At 44.3% G+C, this 22,536-nt stretch overlaps 2 protein-coding genes and 2 pseudogenes across 5 annotated transcripts in view; 2 read left to right on the top strand and 2 right to left on the bottom strand.

Annotated features, from left to right (window-relative positions):
* The window catches only part of LOC108160214 (homeotic protein female sterile), a 49,209-nt gene extending 43,246 nt beyond the window's left edge, over positions 1–5,963 (bottom strand). For all 3 annotated transcript variants that reach the window (XM_017294062.2, XM_033390346.1, XM_017294063.2), the window contains exon 1: positions 4,984–5,963. The gene's annotated coding sequence lies outside the window, so the exon portion shown is untranslated. The remainder of the gene's footprint in view (positions 1–4,983) is intronic.
* A 6,182-nt stretch (positions 5,964–12,145) lies between these two features.
* On the top strand, positions 12,146–13,773 carry LOC108160216 (annotated as a pseudogene).
* A 2,595-nt stretch (positions 13,774–16,368) lies between these two features.
* Positions 16,369–18,805, top strand: LOC117188282 (transformer-2 sex-determining protein-like). Of its 2 annotated transcripts, XM_033391856.1 has the most exons (6): positions 16,386–16,495; positions 16,879–17,017; positions 17,078–17,221; positions 17,876–18,051; positions 18,106–18,332; positions 18,400–18,805. In XM_033391856.1, coding segments are annotated over exons 1-6 (714 nt in total). In that variant the 5' UTR covers positions 16,386–16,493; the 3' UTR covers positions 18,426–18,805. The 2 variants fall into 2 exon arrangements, with proteins under 2 accessions (XP_033247748.1, XP_033247747.1); XM_033391857.1 differs by lacking the exons at positions 17,876–18,051; positions 18,106–18,332; positions 18,400–18,805 and adding an exon at positions 17,302–17,389 and having other exon boundaries at positions 16,369–16,495.
* LOC117188283 lies at positions 18,806–19,656 on the bottom strand (annotated as a pseudogene).
* Positions 19,657–22,536: the final 2,880 nt, after the last annotated feature.

Genomic DNA, 22,536 nt, shown 5'->3' with positions numbered 1-22,536 from the left:
GTCCAAAGTCAACAGCGGCAACAGAGGCAACAACAATGGCGGAAACGGACACAGAAACAGAAAGAGTCGGCATAGACAGAGACAGAGACAGAAGCGACAGCAACCAGAATTGACAGCAAAACAAACGATTGTCATTGTCAAGTGTGTGCGTCAACCTTTGAACCCGTCCCATTTCTGTGTCGAAGAAACACCACTTCCTAGGCAGCCACCCGCCCCACGCGCCCCCTGTGGAAAATAGATGTCAAGCAGTTTTCCCTCCTGTCGACCGTCAACCCTCCCTCGGTCCACACTTTAGTCAGTCGGTTTAAATTGAATTGTTAATTCGGCACAAAAACCTTTTCCCTTTTCGCCTTTGTCTCTCTCTCTCTCTCTCTCTCTGTCTCTGTCCCTTCGATTCTCTTGCCACCTCTTCGATTCTTACTGTGTGCGTCGCTGGCTCGCTTGGTCCCTTTCTTTGATTCCCATCAATGCGATTTGCGTCGGGCCCCGTCGACTTTTCAAGGGGGTAAAAATATATATTTATGTTGAACCCTTTTTTGTGGCAGCCTTTGTTTTTTTTGCTTTTGTTGCGTTATGCAAACATTCGACTGCCTGTGACAACGCCACAGGAAGCATCCGCCGTCCCTGCTGCCCTCCCTCCTCCTGTAGACCCCATTGTCAATGGCAGATACACCATACACCTGCACTGGATGGCGGCTAAAGTGCCTGTCCATGGTTGTGGTACTCGATGCCATTATCTTTTTGTTCTTCCGATATTTGCATATTCCGCACTGCCAAAGCCCTGCTCCCGTTCCCGTTCCCGTTCTGTAGTCGAATCCTGCAACAGTTTCGCCTCCAACAATCCGCATTGTTTGCTTTCCGCTGCTCGGTTCACAGGACTCTCACCGGCCATACCCTTCTCCACGTACCATTCCACCTTTCATTGTCTCAATTGTTGCCAGAGCATAAATCAAGCGCAAAGCACAAATATTTTTCAAGTGACAACAAATATATAATGACGGAGCACCTGAATGGATGATGGTCGCTGGAACTGTGGCTCTTTGTTGACTCTAACCACCGCAGTCCTCCCGTCGTGGTTGCGCTGCCACAACAGCTGCAGTTGGTATACTCTAACTGGTATCGGGGCTATCTATCTAATGAGGAGGAGATCTAATGACTAATTGGAAGTTCCGGAAGGACTTCCTTATAGAATCATGCCTAATTATCCAATATCAACCATATGCTAAGTAGAAAGAGATCCCTTTGCGAACGAACCAGACATTCAGGTTTTATGCTGGTCGAAAGCGAACCACTCCTTCAGGTTTCACGGCATGCACTGCTTTAGGACACCAAATCGAACCAAAGCTTCAGGTTTGGGCAATAAACTGCTTGCAGGTAAAACGAACCAAAGCTTCAGGTTTCATCAGCGCACTGCTTGATCGGTTGCTTTTCAAGGGCAAAGAATGGAACAAACGTTCAGGTTTGAGTTTAATGTACTGCTTGACGGATCATTTGCTTCTGCTGCTCGATGCTGGTTTGTATTTGTCATCTTTGGTGAATTTATCGTACATTTTCGATACTTTTCAGCAGAGCATCTGATCTTCGGTTGCCCCGCTCGATTTCCAGCCAGTGTAGTGCTCCACTTTCCGGCATTGCGACGCTGTGGCTTGCGCTTTGCTGATTTCGTTTTGATTACGGCAAATTGTTTTTAGTTGCCTGCGCCCTGCGGGTCCTTCCTTTCATTCTGCTCCTTTCGTTTCCTTTCCGTTTTGTGATTTGTTTTGTGGCCAAGTTTATATTGCGGCATTTGTGCAGTTTCCGCGACTCCGTTGATTTGCATTTATAGCTGCGGTAATCACGGGTCAAGTCCCAAATTAGATTTACCCAAACTCCAACCTCCGCCATCCTGCCAGAGGCATGTCCCAAGGCCTGACCTTAGCTCAAAGGTAAGCATTGACAAAAGTTCTCGGCAAAATGAGAATTGCGTGCGGACCAGCCCCGGACCGCATTAAATATTGATGGATTCTTCTGTTTGTAGAGTAATTTCAGTAGCTTAATGCAATATGAATGACACCCAAATATCCCCTACAAAAATCCATCAAATTATATGCGAGGGCGGATGATGATTCCTGGGAGGGGCAAGAGGCGGCCTCTAGGATCATTAGCCGGAGCAAACAGGGAAAACTTTGTTTCCAATTTAGTTTCGGTTTCGTTAATGCATTTTTCCGCAACTCTTTCGCTGGTTTTCGGTTCTATTTTTAGTTTGCCCTCTTTCCCAGCCAAAGGCGTTAATTAACAAGTTTTCCGATGCACAACTTTTTAATGAAATTAATGTCCCCGCCGGCAGGGTTAGTACGGTTAGCATCCCTTTGCGCCCGCAAGTGTGCAAGAGTGCAACTTCAAATTCAACTGCAGGCCGCAGACATGCCACTGAGACGCTTCTAATGAGCACTGGAACTGGAACGGGGGAAAGGGATAGGACTCTTTCTAGTTGGAGCCCTGGGATGCAAGGAACCATTAGTTTCTGGGCGTGGCCTTAACGGCGATCGACTCTTGATAACGTTAATAATGCGTAACGGCTCTGCATTTATGTCATGTTATGTTCCAAGGCCAAGCCACCAGCCGCCAGCCTCGACCGGGCTAACACGCACACATGCCACGCCACTCCCGAAAGGCGCCACCCTGCCACACACACGTGGCTGGAGTTTGGCCGCGTTTCGATTAAACAAACCTCCTCAAATATGCATTGACATTGAGGCAAAGGCAAGAGAAAGGTTGCTGGTGCTTGTGGAGGGTTCGAGGTGGGGGGGGCGAGTCATGTGGAAAGGGGTGCATACACAATGATACAATGCAGCCAGCCAGGACATCCGGTGTCGCTTCTGCAGCGCACAAAGCATGTCTCTCTGAAAGGCTATAAAAGAGGATATATCACTCCCCGGTTCTATTCAGAAGCAAGACGTTTGTCAGCGAATGCCATGTCAGGAGTGCCCAAATAAGTACAGTCACTATGCAATAGATAATATTTTAGTATCTCCATGCGTTGTAGATGTTTTCACACCCAAACTGCAATTTTTTCCAAACAAATCAAAACTTGTTCCATCACTGAACGATTTAAAGCTTTAAAAGTACAGCCACCGATAGAGTATTATCTTAAAGAACGGGTTATATAGATGTTTACCCCTCCAATTTATTGAAGTACAGTCAGAACAAAACATCTTCGAGCTGCTGATGCTTCCAGTTGCACAACCTTACGGCCCGAATGGAGTAGGCGGAAGAGAACGAATAAAGGAAAGCGAAAGGATTGCATAAGCCGGGCAGGGACATAGGACACCTTCAGGTATATATATATAGAATATATTTACATCGAATCACGTAATGAAGAAAGGAAACAGAGTTTCGGCTGACGACAGCTTTTCGTCACTGTGGAAAATGTCAAAGCCACGCATGCAACATTCCCGACACTAAACTGACGCTCAAGGATAAGCAATCGCACACCAACACACACAGACAGCCCTCACAGCCCGTGTGCGTGTGTATCTGTGTTTGCAGTTGCTTGCGTAACGTAAAAATAGCCTTGAACTGCAGCCGTGCGCTTTCAATGGATTTGCATGCCACCCACACCCACACCAACACTCACATCCACATCCATTCCATTCGCTCGGCTGCTCCCAAACGGCGCTCAAGGTCACGCGATGCCTACAACCACAAATGGGACGACAGCTGCGAGGTTGCCTCTCCCCGCATTGCAATTACATAAAGCTCCCGCCGTGGCAAATGTCATCCCAGATCCTTCTAATTGCCACTTGAGCTGCAGCAACTGTGAGAATGCCACAGCTCCGAAACTATGCACCACAATTGCATTAGCGGCCAGAGAATCTCATGGAAAGTTGGGTCCTGTTCATACAACATGCGAACAATAAAAAAGAGAGAGAGCAAGAGAGAGGGCAAAAGAAAAACAAAATGAAACGCGAACAGCGGATTTCGAGTTGAAATCGAGGCGAAAATGGTCAGCGCCAGCTGGCTAGAGGGTCGCTCTGACTGTTGGGGCGGCGGTAGCAGCTAGAGGTTCGGTCTACGGGTGCGGGGGAAATCTGGTAATAGCTGTTAATATCATTAATTCCCATTTTCCACGATTTGGAAGTTGGGGAAATCTGAATGAGAGACCCTAATGAATATTTATATTTATTTATTTGCCTTGGCAATGGCTTCGGGCTTCGGCTAGGGCTGTGGCAGCCCTCGGTAGTCGTGAAAACGTGCAACCGGCTCTGGCGCTGGCCATTTAATGTCCCTTCCGCTGACTCCCGCTTTCGTCCCACTTTTGGCTAGCTCTCCTTTCTGGCTTATTCCTGGCATATCCTTGCCATTTGGTTATGCTGGCAGCTCTTTCATTTTGCTTTTGGCTCTGCCATCGCCTGCGTCTCCATCTCCGCCTTCTCCGACATCGTCATCGTGTGCAAGTTGGCCATAAAAATGGAGTAACATTTATGACCCACATCAGACGGCACACACACACACACACACACAGAGAGGCGGTTGAGGGAGAGAGGGGAAACCCTCTGTGTGGATATGGATGAGCATTAGGAAGCCCAGGGACAGGGCCAAGGGTTGGTGGGGCTTTTGGGGATGGCGCCTGCAAGCGCAACATTCACGGGGATATTTTATTTTACTGCTATTCCATTTGGCATTTCTCGCACTCCCCCTCATCTCTCTCTCCCGCTATTTCTGCTCTGCTGTCCTTTTGTTATTGCTCCTTTCGGCATTTCGCCATTTCGCCGTTTCGACATTTACTTTTCGACTCGCAGCTCGTATCTTTGAGCAGGTTGAGTCCACCTACCCATTCCTCATTCCCAGTCCTCTTCCCACGCTATTCGCTGCGCTTTCAACCTATTCTTCTTCCACTCTGTCCGCCACTAACCCTTCATTTCAACGAAACCGTTTTTCAAGGTTAAGTATGCGTATCAGATTTTTCGCCATTGCCTTTGCAAGGATTTCCGGTACACTTACCCTTTTGTCTGCCTTTGAGCCTTCGAGTGTGGTGTGCCGCGTACTGCTGTTTGTCCATCGACACATGTCGATGCCTCCTCAAGATGCTGCTGGTGTTGCACCGCCTCCTCCTCCTCCTCCTCCTCGTCGCACACTGACCCACTTTGATTTGTTTTGCGTGTTTATCTTTGTTCAGGCTGGCACTGCCACTGCTGCTCCTGCTGCTGCTGCTGGAGCTACATCGTCGGCGGCTGCTTTGGCCGCCTGTTTACGTTGCATGCCTTTGCCCTGCTTCTCTTAGTCTTAGTTCCGCCCCCCCTTCACTGTTTGTGTTTTAGTATGACCGACTTTTGGAAACAGCCAAAGAAGCACGCACACACAGTCTCAGTCACTCACTAGCACAGAGGACTCGGCCATCAGCAGCAGCAGAGGAATTCAGTCCAAGAATGTGATTCCCTCAGCTGGAAAGTAGGCAATGCAAAATGTACGAGGATTTATTTCAGCTCCTTTGCCGCGTTCCTATGCACTTTGGTTGCGTTCCCTCCCTCGCCTTTTCGGTGGCTAATTCCGTTACTTTCACTTTGTTAGGCTTTCGCCGATTGTCCGTGTGCGTGTGTGTCTCGTAGTGTTTGTGCTGGAGACACACGTGTGCGATTCGTGTGCGTGTGTATCTTCGCGTCGTCAGTTTACAGCATTGATTTTTCCTCCAGAAAGAAAGAAGACTCCACTTTAATTTCGCCACAATTTGATTCGATTTGAAATCTTTTTTTCCCAATTGCTTGTGCACCGTTTCACGTGGATTTTGAAGCACTTTTCGATTCGTTTTGCTTTAGTTCGAGTTTTGCGCGCGCGTGCTCCAACATTTTGCCCGCTCGATTTGTGTACAGGTGTGTATGTGCGCGTATATGTTTGTGTGCTTAGCAGTGTAATATACTATATAAGAGAACAGCCTGGCAGCAAAAAAAAACCCGGCAGACGGAGCGTACGTCCGCTCGCCTCGACACTTCGCACACTTCTGAAGGCAGCAAAGAGCCGCAAACGGTTATTTATGGGAGTAACTCTCGGGCGCCGCTCTCTGCTGTAAGCTCACTGTAAGCCCCCACTCACGGCTCTCTCTCTCTCTCTCTTTTCAAACAACAAGCGGCGCCAGAATGTCTACGCATAAATAATACGCACTCCAAAGCTATGCTACGAGGAAGAGGGGAGGCAAGGAAGAGCAAGTAAAACTCTCATCTCCATGCAAAGTAAGCTTCAGCAGGCAGGTGTTGGGAGAAAACGATGGGCCACAACAACCATGGCAAGCATCTTCCAATACATGAGATCTTTAACCAGTAGTGAAGCCATGCATATGAGTGAAACTCATATAGAAGCGCGTATATAAACAACTATTGTTTATGTTACACATTCCTCTTGAACAGCATCATGATCCGCACAAACTGCTGATCAAGCATTTCCCCAAAACGCAGACAGAACCCAAACGCACCCAAACTGAGGCTAAGGGTCTCTTCCACTCGCACTAATAAGATGCATGGGAGAACTCTCGGCTAAGCTTCAAAAAGATTCCAATAAATACTCTTGAATGAGAACTCAGATTAAACAGTCCAACTCTCAGCGTTACAAACCATTTTTGATTTTTAGGGCATCAAGTAGAGCTAGAGCAGAGAAGGAGACTCGAGAGACTTGAATCTGAAATCGGTTTAAGTCATAGAATATTATTTAATTTCCACAATTATAATACTTTCATCTCGTTTAACTTTTAATCTTTCTTTCATTCTGTTACTTCCAGTCGGATATGCCCGGCATCTCCTCCACATGCATACGTCATCATAACGGTAAACAAAACTAGCATGAAAGATATTCCCATGGAGCCCATGGAGCTTTGGCTCGTTGTTGTTGCTGCTCGAACATGCGCAGTCTCCTACGCTCTCTCTCTCTCTCTCTCTCTCTTTGGTCACTGCGCAGCTTCGTTGATTGCTCTTACATTTCCTTTCCTCTGTTGTGGCCGCTGCTCTTGCATTCGAAGCACGTGAAATTTTGTGTTTACTTTTTAATTTTCTTCTATTTCTCAGCCTTAGCCTCTGCTGTCGTCGCTGTTGCTTTTGCCTCTGCTGCTCCTGCTCTGCTCTCCCCCTCATGCCCTTTGTTGTTCTTTATCGCATGTGGGCTTTTGTTTTCCTTTTACGTTTCTTCTTTTGTGTTGTTTTGTTTTGTTTCATTCATACCATGCTTTTTGGGGTGGGGTTGGTTGTGGGTCAAACTATGCAAACTACTTCCCTTTTGCGATCGACACTGGGATTGCAGTATGTGTGTGCTTTTGGGCTAGCATCTAGCTGTGTGTGTGTGTGTGTGTGTGTGTGCCAGAGAGAGATTTGTATGGAAATTGGCGCAAAATATGCCCCAAAACCCAGTTCAAGTCCCCAGTCGGTTATAGTGTGCTGCGGTGCCTTTTATGCTGCATTCAGATTCACAGAGAAGCTGCATGCCCGTACATATGCTCACGGAGCAAACGAGGCGCATTCCGGTTTCCCCTTTCGCCAGCATTCCCTACACTGAGAGAATGACTGAAAGAGTGCTTCCTCAAAGGTAGATCAAACGTTTCGAAAGTACCAAAACTCACTTTACTGTTGGGACTTTGAGGAGCAACAGATCGATTTGTGTACAGCACACTTTCAGGGCGAATCTGGATGAGGGAACATCAGAAATTTGTGTCGGTTATAGCATTTTGCATGTTTGTTTGGGTACTGTTAAATAATGCATGCTGATTGTCATGTGGCCTCGAGGATGCCATAAGCATGGCAGCAGCCATCATATTCGATTTTGTGCATATTTGTAGCTTGTAGTTTCGTATGGCTGGCATGTCCAAAAATGAGAAGAACCGCCAACGGATGGGATGCAAACGATGTCCGAGGGTATGGCCATCGATATTCAGGATTTATCTGTGCTCCGTTCCGTTGCATTCTGGTCTGATCTCTCCCTTTAATAGTTCCCCCTTGGGCCTGGTCAAAATCAACAACAGGCACAGCAACAACAAGAACAACAATAGGAATTTTGATTTTGCACAAACGAAGGACAGAATAAATAAGATGGGGGGAACACACACACAGCAACGGTAACACTCAAGGCCCCTCTGTTCCGTCTGCTGCTAGACTGGAACTACGAGTATTTCCATGAGTAATTGCCACCGTGCACGCTCTCCTGTCTGTGATCCGGCCCACCCACAAGCACTATCCACCTGCACCACTATCACCATCAGCTGTATTTGTTGTCAGTTTCAGAAGGGATTTTCATTTAGCCAGAAAATCCCTAGACCCAACCCCAAGCCCAGGGCCAAGCTGCAGCGCTCAGGTAAACTGCTTTTTTCGTGTGGAATGGCGGTTGCCGTGCATGTGGATGCAACTCCCTGTTGCTGCCCCTCCACAATGTCCATGCCAGACACATCTGTTAGCTGAGGTATGGCAATGTGTACGCACGCGGCGGACTTTGCTTTCATCAGCATCACAGGACTAATGACACTTGGAAGCTGGACAGGACACCAAAAAATCCCAAACCATTTAGAGAGAGAGAGAGTAAGTTTTGGAATTGTAAACCAGCTCGAGTCCCTAGATTATCTGGGGAAAGAGCGCCAAAACACGTCATGAGAGCGAACAAACACGCACATTAGGCCATCAATTTCAGCTGGCTGTTTAGGTTATTTCTGTCCACAATCAATGACTGGATGCCACGGATTACCGCGCGTGCATCGAACCGGAAAAATAACTTGTCCCCTGGCCCCTTGGGCGGTTCTAAATTTACCACAAATATGGTGATTATTGGACCATAAGCCCTTTCATTCTCCAGCTGGGAATCGAGTTTATCTGTTTTTATATGTCTGCGGTTTCGATTGATGTGGGTAAACAGCAAAACCACAGATTGTAATGAACTCATTTCAGTCCGGTACAGGAAGGTAACTGTAATTACTATATATGCATATGCCGAAATTCTCATCTAATTGTTTGCTAATCCGGTGGAAATTATCGGATTTATGGTTAGAAATACGAACAAAATGGCGCCGAGAGTATGTAATTAAAAAATATAATTTTGACAAAGCCGTTGGCACATTCATTCCACCAAATCAGACAAAAATTTCACCAAAGAATCCACCAGGTCTCTAGCACGTAATTCGGGGACTTTCAGCTCTCCCTCCATCTCCATTTCACTTCGGGCTTTCTCTCTCTCGAGGGCGAAATTAATGTCAATTTTTATGCTTGATTTATGGCATTGCATTTGTTCTTGAGGGAACCGCGCTTGGCCTCGCTTCATTTGAATTCAATTGCTGGCCAAGATGCCAGAGCGCTGATTTTGTCGCAGGAAGTGTCGGTCGGGGCAGGTCGAGAGTGGTACGTGACCCGGTAGCCTCAATGGAGCAGCCTCAGCCGCCCAAAGATACAGCTGCCAAAGGGCAATAAAAAATTTACAACGCCAACAGAGAGCAAGCAATGGATAGGGGGCGATGGCGATGCCGATGGGGATGGGAATGGGGATGGGGATAGGGATATGGGATGGCAGCCACACTTAACATTTTACAGGCGGGATTCAGGAGGGTGGGCTGTAAAAGCAGCTCTGAGCTGTAGCTGTCCATCAGTTGACACGGCCAAAGGATGTGGCATCCACCAAGAGTTCTGCCACTGTCTTCTTTGAGCTGCATTTGCATCGTTGCCCGCCTATCCGAGCGCTCTCCTCTCCTCCGCCCCGCCCAAACACCTGCGGCAGCACTTGGGCGTTATTAAAGCACCCCCTGGCGGCTGGCAGCGAAAGCGGGTGATTGGCAGGGGGAGGGAGGAGGAGAATCAGCAGGAGCAAAAGCGTCAGGAATTTTGGGCTGAAAGGCCGGAAGCTTTTTGCGTGCAGATTTATGGCATGCCCCAAACCAATGTTCAGCGGGGAATACCACTAGTATACACACATACATACATACATACACATCTATATAGAGCTATGTGCAGACGTACTTATACGAGTGTATGCTTTGGTTTATTTTCCGCTCTTTTTATGTTGCAAGTGCACTTAAATTGCATTTGGCTCTGGCAGCTGATAAAACTGTCGACACTTGACAATATTATCGCCGACTTTAAAGTGCTCCAAGTACTCCAATGGATATCTCGAATAAGCTGTCTTGTTTATAAGTCTTGTCGGTGTAGAACTCAGATCTGGAACAATCAAGTCGAGGTCCTGGAACTAATAAAGCCTTTTGAAAACGATAATTATCCCTTTGATAATTAAGCTCTCACGTTCCGATAAACAAAACAGAGCTGAATAATCGTGATACGATTTATATCCATAAATGGTTGAAATACTTCCAACGAAAATTTTTTCAAGTGGCAGTAAAGCATCGTGTAAAATCGTGTATTTTTTCTTTTCTCCTTCTAAAATGATCCCCCCCTACCCCCCTCCCTGATACGCCCTCCCCTTTGACCCAACATGGCTTAAAGTTATGTGTGTTATGGCTCTCCACTTGTTTGCCTTTCATTTGCTGTCCACTCACGCAGCCTCACTTGACGGCCACTTGCCAGTAATCTCTGACAAGCAAAGCAGCTCCATGCCAACATGGTACCATGGTATATGGACCAGCCGGGAGCCCCCATCCACCCAATGCCGTGCACATAATCCGTTTAAAATGAGCGCTGGCTGTGCTCCAATTTACGGTGCTCCTGTCTTCCGAGTGCACTGAAATTAATTTAACGACTTGGCGCACTTCAAAACTGCACAAACGGACGGAGGGCAGAGAGTGGAGGCGAAGGAGGAGGCGGAGGAGGAGGTGCTGAATGGGGCAAGCTATAAGGGAAAAAGGCAGAAGGACGACGACGACAATGGTAACTTGACCTTGACACGTTCGACGTTTCACGCCTGTCCGTCCGTCCCACTGCCACGTGTCTTCCTTTCCATCTACGTCGCCGTCCCGTCTGCATCGCCGTGTCCCGTGAATTTTATTCTCATTTTTGTGTGACTTTCTCCGGGCTTACGTGAATTCAATTTTCAGTTTGATGAAGCAAAGTTCCCGCTACACGTGTGTTCGGATTACGATATCCTTGGGCCTGCAGGTATGCAGCGGCATGCCCCGAATCGAAAGAACATGATGGAGGCAATCGTGTGATTTTCGCAATCTGCACACAACTTGAAATTAAATTCCAGACGAGATAGGACCGAGCCTAAGCTCCAACTTTTTTCCGAAAGGTCAAAATGTTAATGTATTTGAAATGAGCCAAAAGCAGCCGCAAAAGGTACGTGTGGTGGGGGGGGGGGGTGTAGGGTCTGGTCTCCGGGAGAAATGCTCCGAAACTCTGATGCGAGATACAGCACAGAAACTTTCTCCGCACCGCCTGTCTGCCCGCCAGCCAGGAATGGAAGTGGCAAAACTTGTCCATGTTCATTCAACTTGACACGACCGCCAGCGGGTAGACCCTCTTCCCCCCGGCCCACAGAAAAAAGAGAAAGTAAATGAAACAAGAAAGTAAGGAAAGAAAGTGGAAGCCAAAGCTTTGGATACCCTTGCAAAAGGACTGGTACTATGGCAGAAAATATGCAGAAAAGTAGTCCAAATCGGAAGCCTACCTATAGCGCCTATAGCGTTTCCACAGAAAGGACAATAGCAAAAAAGGTGGACAAATTAAACAATGTATACCCTCAGATAGGGCACAACAATCTGTCTGCAATGGTCTGTGGGGCCTCTTACAAGTGGCCGAAGGACGCACATGCCGAACTCCTGGCCAGGGGCATGGAATGTCTAATGTGATTTGCCACACGCATACATACATACATACCTACCTATCAGACTAACAGCAGCCGCGGCAGAGTTTTTCTTATGAAGGCAAGAACCAGGAGGCTTCAAAAGCTCAAGTAAAAATATAATAAACCTCATGGTTCAACGTTTCGACTTTATTCACGAGGGACACAGCTGCACACGATTATTAGTCCTGATTGGGATCCAATCATTACAGAAACTGCAAGTTTGTTCCTTAATTATATAGGCCTATACTCTTCAGTACCGGGTACAAAACAGTCCATCAATATGTTTACCCATGCAGGCTTTCCACGTGCAAGTTATTTTCTTATTATCTTCGAATAATGTAGAATATTAGGTCAGGAAAATGGGAATTTCGATTTAGAAAACGCATTGCAAGAATTCAGTAAGCAAAAGACACAAAGTTGCAAAACCAATGGTCCCCAATTCTTATTATGCGTGAAATGCGTGGGAAGAGTTACACATTTGTCAGGGAAATGCATTGAGCTTGCAGGGTGGCAGGAAAGGCGATTGATGTAGCCCAGTGTTCAAGGAGATGGTATAAATACAGACATTTTGCCATGTCGACTCCCAGTCAAGGGCTAGACGCATACAAGCACCATCGAAACGCAATGCTGTTTAATTTGTTGAAAGAGCCACTTCCGTGGAATCTTATGTCCTCGCCAGAGGCGTTCAAGTACCTTGAGTACGCCATGATCTTAATGGGATGGACACCGCCAAAAGAAGGATGGAAACCCTTCAGAATAATAATGACGATTGTCATTAGTTTTTGGTGGATTCTCTACGTTCCAATCGGAGTCTTCATCACATTTTTCTTGGAGTTGAAAACCTTATCTCCAAGTGAAGCCCTGTCAGTGCTGCAGGTCGGAATCAACGCAGGGGGGTTTCCTTTGAAGATGGTTATCATGAGACTCAATATGTGGCGCTACCACAAGATCAAGGAGCTCCTTGGCCGCATGGACAAGCGTTGCATCAACATCACGGAGCGCTGGGTGGCACGATGCAACATTGCATATCTCATCTACCAGTTTATGTACACCGCCTACACGCTATCGACTTTTTTCACGGCAATCTTTTAGGGAGTCGTGCCATTTTACCTCTACAATCCATTCATTGATTGGCGCGAGAGCACACTGAATCTTTGGATAGCTTCAGTGCTGGAATTAATACCCATGAACGGCATAGTTAGCCAAACATATATGATGGATGTGTTTCCCCTTCTGTACGGTCTGATTCTACGGTGCCACATAAAGCTCCTCAGGCAGAGAATCGAGAACCTTTGCTCGGACCCTCGTAAGAGTGATGATGAAAACAATGAGGATCTTATGTTTTGTATTAAGGATCACAAACTTATTCTTGAGTATAAATTTAAGGTAAATCAATTGAATTCTTAAGTGATTGCCCTCTGAATTCCCCAATAGATACGTCTCTGTGATGCGTCCTGTGATCGAAACTATCATCTTTGTGCAATTCCTGCTTATCGGTCTGCTCCTGGGGATAACCATGCTCAATCTATTCTTCTTTGCCGACTTCTGGGCAAAGTTGGCTATAGCGGCGTATATAAATGGCCTGATTATTCAGACATTTCCCTTCTGCTTCACCTGTGACCTCTTGAAGGATGACTGTGAGTCCTTGGCCTTGGCCATATTTCACTCCAACTGGAGGAGCTCAAGTCGCAGATATAAATCTTCGTTAATTTACTTCCTGCACCATGCTCAGATGCCGATCTCTTTCACCGCCGGATCTATATTCCCCATTGGCTTGAACACCAACATCACCGTAAGGAAATGAGATACTTAATAATTCTTCGACTGTGATTGACTCTAAATTTCCTTTACAGGTTGCCAAGCTGGCCTTTTCGGTGGTTACATTTGTTCAGCAGTTGAATATAGCTGACAAACTTAGGAAGGAATAGGGTAACAAAAAATGAAATACGAATATTTATCAATTATATCAAATATCAATACAATATATCTATCAAATATCAGAAACAACATGTTGTTGTTACCGCAAAAAGGAATAGACTCGAGACTTTCCTCATACCCAGTATTCACTCAGTATATATTCTTATGATTTATTTAACGCTTAAGCAATATGGACGGACTGATAGTCGGACAGACAGCCGTGGCTATCAATAATTTATATACTTTATGGCTTCATTCTGGTTGATCCTACATCTACACAAACCTAATAAACCCCTATATTCTGTGAGTACCGGGTATAAAAAGAACGAGGGGGAACGTTGTGAGTTGCTGCGGACACCGCAACTCTACATTTATACCCGATACTTAGCAGACGCCGCTTATATTAAATGACACGACGAAATGACGGGCGAAAGTGGGCGGGGCAAAGTTTTGAAATATACTTGTAGCAGTGACATATCACAGAAGTCCGGATATAAAACGTCGTTGCTCTAGCTCTTATAGTCTTTGAGCACTAGGCGCTGATAGGGACGGACAGACGGACGGACGGACAGACGGACGGACAGACAGACAGGGCTCAATCGACTCGGCTATTGATGCTGATCAAGAATATATATACTTTATGGGGTCGGAAACGATTCCTTCTGGACGTTACACACATCCATTTTCACCACAAATCTAATATACCCCAATACTCATTTTGAGTATCGGGTATAAAAACTTCATAAGGTTCCACGTTTCTACTTTATTCAACAGAGACACAGAGGGGGACATAGAGATTGAGCTGCACACGGTTATTAGCCCTGATTCGGATCCAATATGCACAGCATTGTCACGGGATCTGTTACACAATCTGAAAGTTAGTTCTTTTATTATAATTATTCTCCGACGTACACTTGGATTACCCGCCTCCAGCTACAGCGCCAGTCCAGACAGCCAGCATCAGTGCCAGAACGATAAGGAGAGAAATTTTCATGTTGTACATGTCGTCGCCGAGATTCCACAACAAATGATCTGTTCTTATCAGTAGAATGAAAACAAAATATTTCCAGCGGTGATCGAGGGCAATAATATTTGAGTCGAGTGCGCTAGTCCAGATCTCCCCAGTCCCCTGAAATTACTCGCACGCTCTCTTCATTTTAATAAGAAACGAAACACAAGAGGGAACAATCTCAAGACCGCTACCAGGCTGTACCCTGTCTTAATTTAGCTTGATCTCGTGTTCTAGGCTAGTGCTCACCACTAAAACAAAAGTTACAGTTCGTTCTTCCAGAAGAAAATTCATTAGCAATTGGGACCTATGTTGCAGTGCGTTTGTGTGCGTAGGCAGCAAGCAAAATTGAAAAAAATGGTTATGGTATTGGTGCCGATCGCTGTTACACGAAGTGTCCTTGAGCACCGTCTTTTCCTGGGCCCCTTTTTCTTGTTCCCTATTTATTGATAGGGCCGTGCCGACCCCTGTTCTAAATAGAATTATGAAATTATTCTACTTACATGCTGCTATTTGCCAAAACATCCACGTTTATTCAACGACGAGAAACCACTTAGTTTCGAACCCGTCATCACATGAAAGACCAATTAAACACAATAACTCCCTGGTAGATAGAGCTAAAAACCAGCTCCCAATAATATTTATGCAGCGTAAACATATTCACCTTTTGTCTTAGTATACAACCACTAACCATACAGTATATAGATGTGCCAGTTCATACAACGAAAGCGTCACACACTGGCTAGCGCGTTGCGTACCCCAGAATGACGTCATCATGAGAGAGAGAGAGCGCAGAGAGAACATCTTTGCATGTGTTAGTACACACGCAATATGTTTCGACAAAAATATGTGATTGTATGCTTTTTCAGATTTTTTGAACTCTCTCAGGTCTGGTTCTGTTTTGCCACCAGCATGTTTTAGTGTATGGGTGCACATGCATTCTCACGTACTTTGCGTGTGTGTGTTTAGTATTGCTGGCCGCTAGAACTGAAATTTGAGTTTGGTTCTTGTCTTGGGTCTTTTGATGAGCTGACCTACCGCCACAAAATAAATGAAGAATGGGCAGGGGGTGGGGGTATGGTACACTAGGGCGCGGGAAATGAAATAAAAGCTGTTATTTTTTTTATTTATACCACAAAATATAAAATATTACAATAATATAATTACACATTTATTTCCTTATATCGTCCATCGTACATCGTCCATGATGCAATTATACAAGGTGGTCTCGTCGGGAGCCGAAGTTCGTTCGTGTTGTCCCTTATCGTCAGTGCATGCTTGCTGTTGATGATGAAGGTTGTTCACGGACGATTTTTTTGATATCTTCTTAACCCTTATGTCCCGACAGCAAAAAAATTACATATTGCATATTATATAAATAGCATATAAAAAAAATATCACAGAATTATAAGTAATATTTATATATTATGCAAAAGAAAATTTTAATATAACTAAAAATGTTTAAGACAAATTTTTAATAGCTGCATAAAATTTAAAAATTCATATATCAGTAAAATCATTTTATTTTAAAATTTTAAGCCCCACGGGCCTGTTAAGGGTTAATCAACATCAACATATGCCGTCTCACTCACACTCACTATACTATGTGCCTTTCATTCGCACTTATTGCTAGCATACGTTAAGGGACTGACTTTTGCCGACGAGACAACCTTGTATAATTGCATCATGATACAACAGATGTAGATATCGAGTAACCGGGTATCGACATCGAGTAGGCTATATTCTGAATTGTCATTTGGAATCCTTCATTTTAATTTGTCGTTTCAACGAAAGTGGTTCCTGCTCCTCAAAAAATTGTGCAAGAAGAAAAACAATCAACATGTAAGAAAAAGTGCGCATTAATTAATTGTATTTTCCCATTTATTTGAATTTATTGAAAAGCTAAGCAAATTTTCTTCCCATCGAATCAGAACTCAGAGCCACACAAAACACAATTCGCAAACAGTTTTCAAGTGCCAAAATCAGTAAAAAGAAGAACGGTCATCGAAACAGATTCAAAGCCACAAATAACAAATTGGTTGAAACCCCAAGCAAAGTTCCTTCCCATCGAATCAAAATCAGAACTCAGAGCCACACAAAACACAATTCGCAAACATTTTTCAAGTGTCAAAATCAATTTCAATTGCAAAACACACAACAGAAAGAAGAACAGCCAGAACCATCGAAGATTTTCTAATCAAATTCCATTCTAACACAAAATCAAGGTCTCATTTGGAATACTATGGGAGCAACCGCAGCTCGGGCTTACGTCGCCGTTCGCGCTCGCGTTCTCACTCGCAATCCCGCTCCATATCGCCTTCAGGAGCACGCAACCGCTCTAAGCGCCAGTCAAAGGACCGTCAGGTATTTGAATGCGATGCGTATGAATTATTCTTGATATTTTTTCACGTGCGTATTTCATAGATTGGAGGATCCTCGGAACGTCCCAAGACAAGCCGCTGCATTGGTGTCTTCGGCTTGAGTACCAATACTTCCCAGGAGAAGGTGCGCGACCTTTTCAGCAAATACGGCCCCATTGAGCGCATTCAAATGATTATAGATGCCCAGGTAAGTTCGGTTAAAAGTGCACACCCCCTAAGTTGCCAGACTCCATCACTAATTTTTTTTTTTTTTTTTTTTTTGCTCAGAGTGTTCTTTACTGATATCAGGGATGAATCACTGTCACATTTTGATCATATTGAATTAGGCGAATCGTACCTTAATATATACTCCGTGGCGGTGAGGATCCGCAATTGCTGTAGCTGAAGTAAAACCCGAAAGCTGCCAACATTGGCTGGTAACTGGCAATAGAATTTGGATGCCAATAGTCTTTCCTTAGCATTTAGTTGTCTCAGGAGTTGGTCCAGTTCGTTCCTGGCCACAGATCCCTGCTGCGTAATTCCGCATTGTGTTTCTATGGCCTTGCAAACCAGCGGAAAGCAGTTGCTAATAGTAGAGAAATTTCTGTTTAGCATAATTAACATTTAAAGAAACTCCCGCCACCCTGGAAAGACCCTCAGAAAAATGAATATAATGGCGGAACAGCTTTAAGGGTTTGCTGTCCTGTCCGGTTGGATGTCTGGCTAGATCAAAATAGGTAACAATTGTGAGTGCTTGCTAAACAAGCATAGCAAACCACTAAAGGCTTCTTTCCACATCTTCACACATTTCCATGTTTGTCCACATTGTTTTTCTTATTTATCTAATCCCTCGCTTTCACAGACCCATCGCTCGCGTGGTTTCTGCTTTATTTATTTTCAAAATGTCGCCGACGCCCGTGTCGCTAAGGATTCCTGCTGCGGCATTGAGATTGACAACCGTCGCATACGCGTTGACTTTTCAATAACCCAACGTGCCCGCACTCCTACTCCTGGAGTCTACATGGGACGTTCGTCTCGGTACGTACTATTTGCACTAGTCTAGGGGTTCCACATTAAACACATTTCCTGCAGCAACCAGTATGGTCGCTCCGGCTCACCGTGTGGTTCTCGATATCGCGACTACGGTTCTTCAACAACTAAGGACTCTCGTCGCTATCGTGACTACCGCAACGAACGCAGCGACCGCGAATACCGCAACGAACGTGCAAACCGCTATTATCCGAAGAAGTCTAGTCGCAGTCGTTATGTACGCAGTCGCAGCGTTTCACGTTATCGTTCGCGTTCGCCGGTGCGCAAGTGTAAGTGCATAATCAGCTGAAGAGGATCTCAGAGATGGACAAATAAACATTTTTTTCTTCATTCCAGACCGCACCTCATCGCGTTATGAGTAATTCCTGTACAAAACGCGCCAATTGCCAAAACCATGCTCATCGTCAAGGCCCATCTGTATTGTTTTTATTTTTTGGGCCTTAGCAAACAAGACGAGCACACTTGACTGAATTTTAACAAAACACTGGCAAAATAATCGCATCTTATGGCTTTGGGGAGCAATTCACAAATTTATAACTCATACATCATCTAAACTTTTAATCTGTTGACTTCGTTGTTGCTGTTGAAAAACGTAGTTTGTAAAAATCGAGAATTAACACGATTACATAATAGAAATCTGGCACCAAAAGCGGGCTGTAGATGCCACACACTCATTGTGATATGTAGTTTAAGCAGCAGCAACAGCCTGATAATAATAATAAAATTAACACACTAACAATCATCCATATTAGAATTAACTTTTATCGTAACCATTCTAAGTGTGCAAGTACAAAATATTTGCTTATTTTAAGGAATTGCCGCTTTGTGAAGGTATAAGCTACTGTTCTCTTAATTTTAACGCTTTTATTCTGTTTCCATCGTCTCTTTAAGCACTCGCTGGTCTATTTTAAGGCTTTATGCGATTATTATTTTTGTGTAAATATTTAGCCACTACTGAAGGTCTGATTTTCTCGATTAACCAACCAATAATGTTATCCATACTTTGCCCACAAGTACTCGCTGGCCGATGTCGAGGGCACCGCATGCTAACTAACTCACTAACCATTAGCTTGTGTCTTGCAAGTGACTGCGAGTGTATGTTATACATATAGATGTAAATATTTGTATTTGAATGCAAACAAATTAAATAAATAAGGATTTCAAGCAAGTCCTCATGTTACTTATGCATTGGGATTAATGGCTGCTGCTGCGGCGGCGGCTGACGTGGAGGCCTCCGAGCCGACTCCTGTAGCCTGGGCGGCGCGCGAAGCCTTGTAGGCCACCTCCAGAGTCTGTTGTATTACTAGCATATCGCTCTATGCTGCGCGCCCAGTTCTCAACGTCGCCCAGCTCTTTCAAAGCGCCGCTAAAGTTGTCTATCAGCTGCAACCATTGATGGGTCTGCTTGGCAAAGTTCGTGGCCCCCACATGCAGCTGCTTAGCCTCGGCATCCAAGCGCTTCTGGTTCAAGTATGCCTGGGCCACACCCACGTTTAGATGGTCCACCAAGGACTGTGTAAGTTCGTTGGACGCTTCGATTGCCTCCTTCCTTCGCACCTCTGCGTGTATTACATTATAATCACTTACGCAGCTCGACAATCAAATGACTACAGACCTTGCTCTTGTTTTCGCTTTACCTGCTCTTTATGATGCTCCTTAACCATAGAAGTCAACATTTTTCCTTAAGTTTATTTTTTTTTTTTTTTTTTTTTTTTTAGGGTTTAAGTTACCAAGCCACCCGTGAGTAGCGTGGGATTATTTGGCCGCCCGCCTTTTGAAGGTGGAAATTGTCAAGTCAAAGAATAGAAGATGTTGGAGTACTGTTTATAGCTTAACATCAATTTCGTCGATGAAGTCAATTAGTGTTTGGTACACGCTGATGTTTTCTTTTTCAAAGAATTTGTAAATATCATATTTTCTTATAGATGGGAAGTTTTGCCTTGTTGTGTTGTACCAGTGGTACAGTAATACTAACCATACAGTATATAGATGTGCCAGTTCATACAACGAAAGCGTCACACACTGGCTAGTAGTGTTGTGTTGCTCATGAGTGAGTGAACAAAAAAGAGTTGTTCACTTAAGTGAGCAACTGAACATGTTCCTTCCAAGCTGTTCTTTTTTGTTCACTTGTTCTTTTTTGCTCACTTGTTCTTTGTTGGTCACTTGTTCTCTACTCACTTTTTGCGCAATTTTGCTCCTCAAACGGCATTTTGCGTTCTGGCAGTTGTTGCTCATATTTGCTTTTACTTCACACTTTTTGTATTACCGGCAAAACTGTTTATTCTTTTGAAAATTCAGTATGTCGCTCAATTCAAAGTATATTCGATACTTCGAAAGTATAGTGAAATAGTAAAAACTGAGCAATCTAAGTGAGCAATGAGCAACTGAGCAATCAGGTGAACAAGTGAGCAATATGAGTGAGTTGACTCACTTACTAAAAAAGAACAAGTGAACATGTTCCCCAAAATGAGCAATGTTTACCCAACACTAATTCTAATATATATTCTACACATTGGCTACACATTTGCTACATAATGGAAGGAAAAAGAGGAAGTGGACAACAGGCAACACGGTCCAGAAAATGCAACGCATGCAAGTGAATTTCACCCCATTTGCCCAATGTACCTTGCCGATTTTGTCTTCCTCACACGCGAGGTCCATACCTCTTTCTATAGCCCATTACGACTCATGTTTTCGTTCGATTATGAGCGTCTGACTTCAGAAATATACCGAAATTTAAAATATACCGTAAAAATATACCAATAATAAAATTTTGTTTATTTATAAACGAGGGGAAACGTTGTGAGCCGTGGCTAGGACCGGGGCTTTACATATATACCCGACACTTAGTCAGTGTGGTTCCCCTCTCTTGTAGTCTCTGAGATCTAGGCGCTCATCGGGACGGACAGACAAACATGGCTCAATCGACTCGTCTATTGGCTGATCAAGAATATATGTGTATACCTTATGGGGTCGGAAACGGTTTCTTCTGGGAGTAATAATATATAATTTTGAAGCATGAATTTAAGGAACAAAACCACAAACATCGGGACACGAGATTTTTATAATATGCTAGGGAGCAAGCCCCCTGCGCACACGCTAAAGTATCAGGACCATGACGACCCAAATCTTATTTATGTAATAGAGAGATATATGTAGCTTAGAAATTTAGCACTCAATATGTACAAAAATTTGTATCCAGATTGTCGTACCCTATTCGCAGACATTGTCGGAATTATATTCCATAGTAGGTGGAAAGCCCCATGCGCTTTTTATATACATTTTGGGCTAAGAAGGAATGAATTGCATGCCTGTTAAGGTTGAGCATATAGACATAAATGTACATACATACATATGTATATATTGTTGTGAAATATATGATTACAATCAATTTGAATTGCACAAGTATGTGTAGGTATTAATTGTAATCATTTTGTGGTGACTGTATTAAATTATTCTAGACTGCTCTTTTTCGTGTAAACTACGAGACACTGGAACAACTGTTCAAACAAGTTATACAAAGTTTAATATTGGATGCATACACAAATGATCAACGAAAAAAGTAAATTGAACGGTCAGGAATGAGTAGCGTATAGACTCAGAAGGCTATAAAGGATCTCCAAAGATAAGAAACTCCAAAAATGTTTGGGTAATTACTTGTTTATAGATTGAAGATATGCGGTATTGGATTGCGAACAAATTTAGCAGTCTCTTTTCATACCAGGTACTCAAAAAGTGCAGGGGTTCGAGGCTCGAAGGCAGTACATCGTTATGTGCATATGTATATTATAAGCTTGATTCTGATCAATAAGCGAATATTTTTAGGATGCATACGGAGTACCGGCTTACACACATACATACATTCGGAATATATATTTCGAGAACCCCTTGTTAACACTTATCATATTATTTTTGCACACATTACGTTTTTATGCAGCGATAAGATCACAAAACGCTGGAGTATATTTACATGAACTCTAAAACAAGCAGCAGTTATAAAAAAAAACTCTACACTAATAGGCTGTTTACACTAGGGCTGCGTCATGCGTCTTTGCGTCTGGTCAAAGATATAGGGCGCATTCACCAGCACAACTTGCTAAGCTGATGATTAGATGAAAAAGCAAAAAGCAATGGATACTACGTTAACGCTAACAATTAATTATTAACCAATTGATGTTGCATAGTGTAATCAACACTATCGTATGATAGTGTGAAAGAGGCGGTCCAAACTGTTGTAAATTAAATGCTGCAGGGTTTCCTGCGGCACATGTGTGTTGTTGGTGATGCCCAGTCCGACAGTGAGAGTGACCGACAGTTGTATGCACCTGCGCCCCCACATTTCCTCCGACCCCTCGATGGCTGGGAACTCCACAGAGCTGTAGTACCCCCTGCTTGCCAAGACATATCTGGTGGATACAAACACCTAGTCCGGCCATTTAGTTATGTAGGAGACGTCGACGGCAGAGCCCGTTT

This window comes from Drosophila miranda, chromosome 3 (genome assembly GCF_003369915.1).
Source record: "Drosophila miranda strain MSH22 chromosome 3, D.miranda_PacBio2.1, whole genome shotgun sequence".
Taxonomy (NCBI): domain Eukaryota; kingdom Metazoa; phylum Arthropoda; class Insecta; order Diptera; family Drosophilidae; genus Drosophila; species Drosophila miranda.
This window is presented reverse-complemented; position numbering and strand designations above follow the sequence as displayed.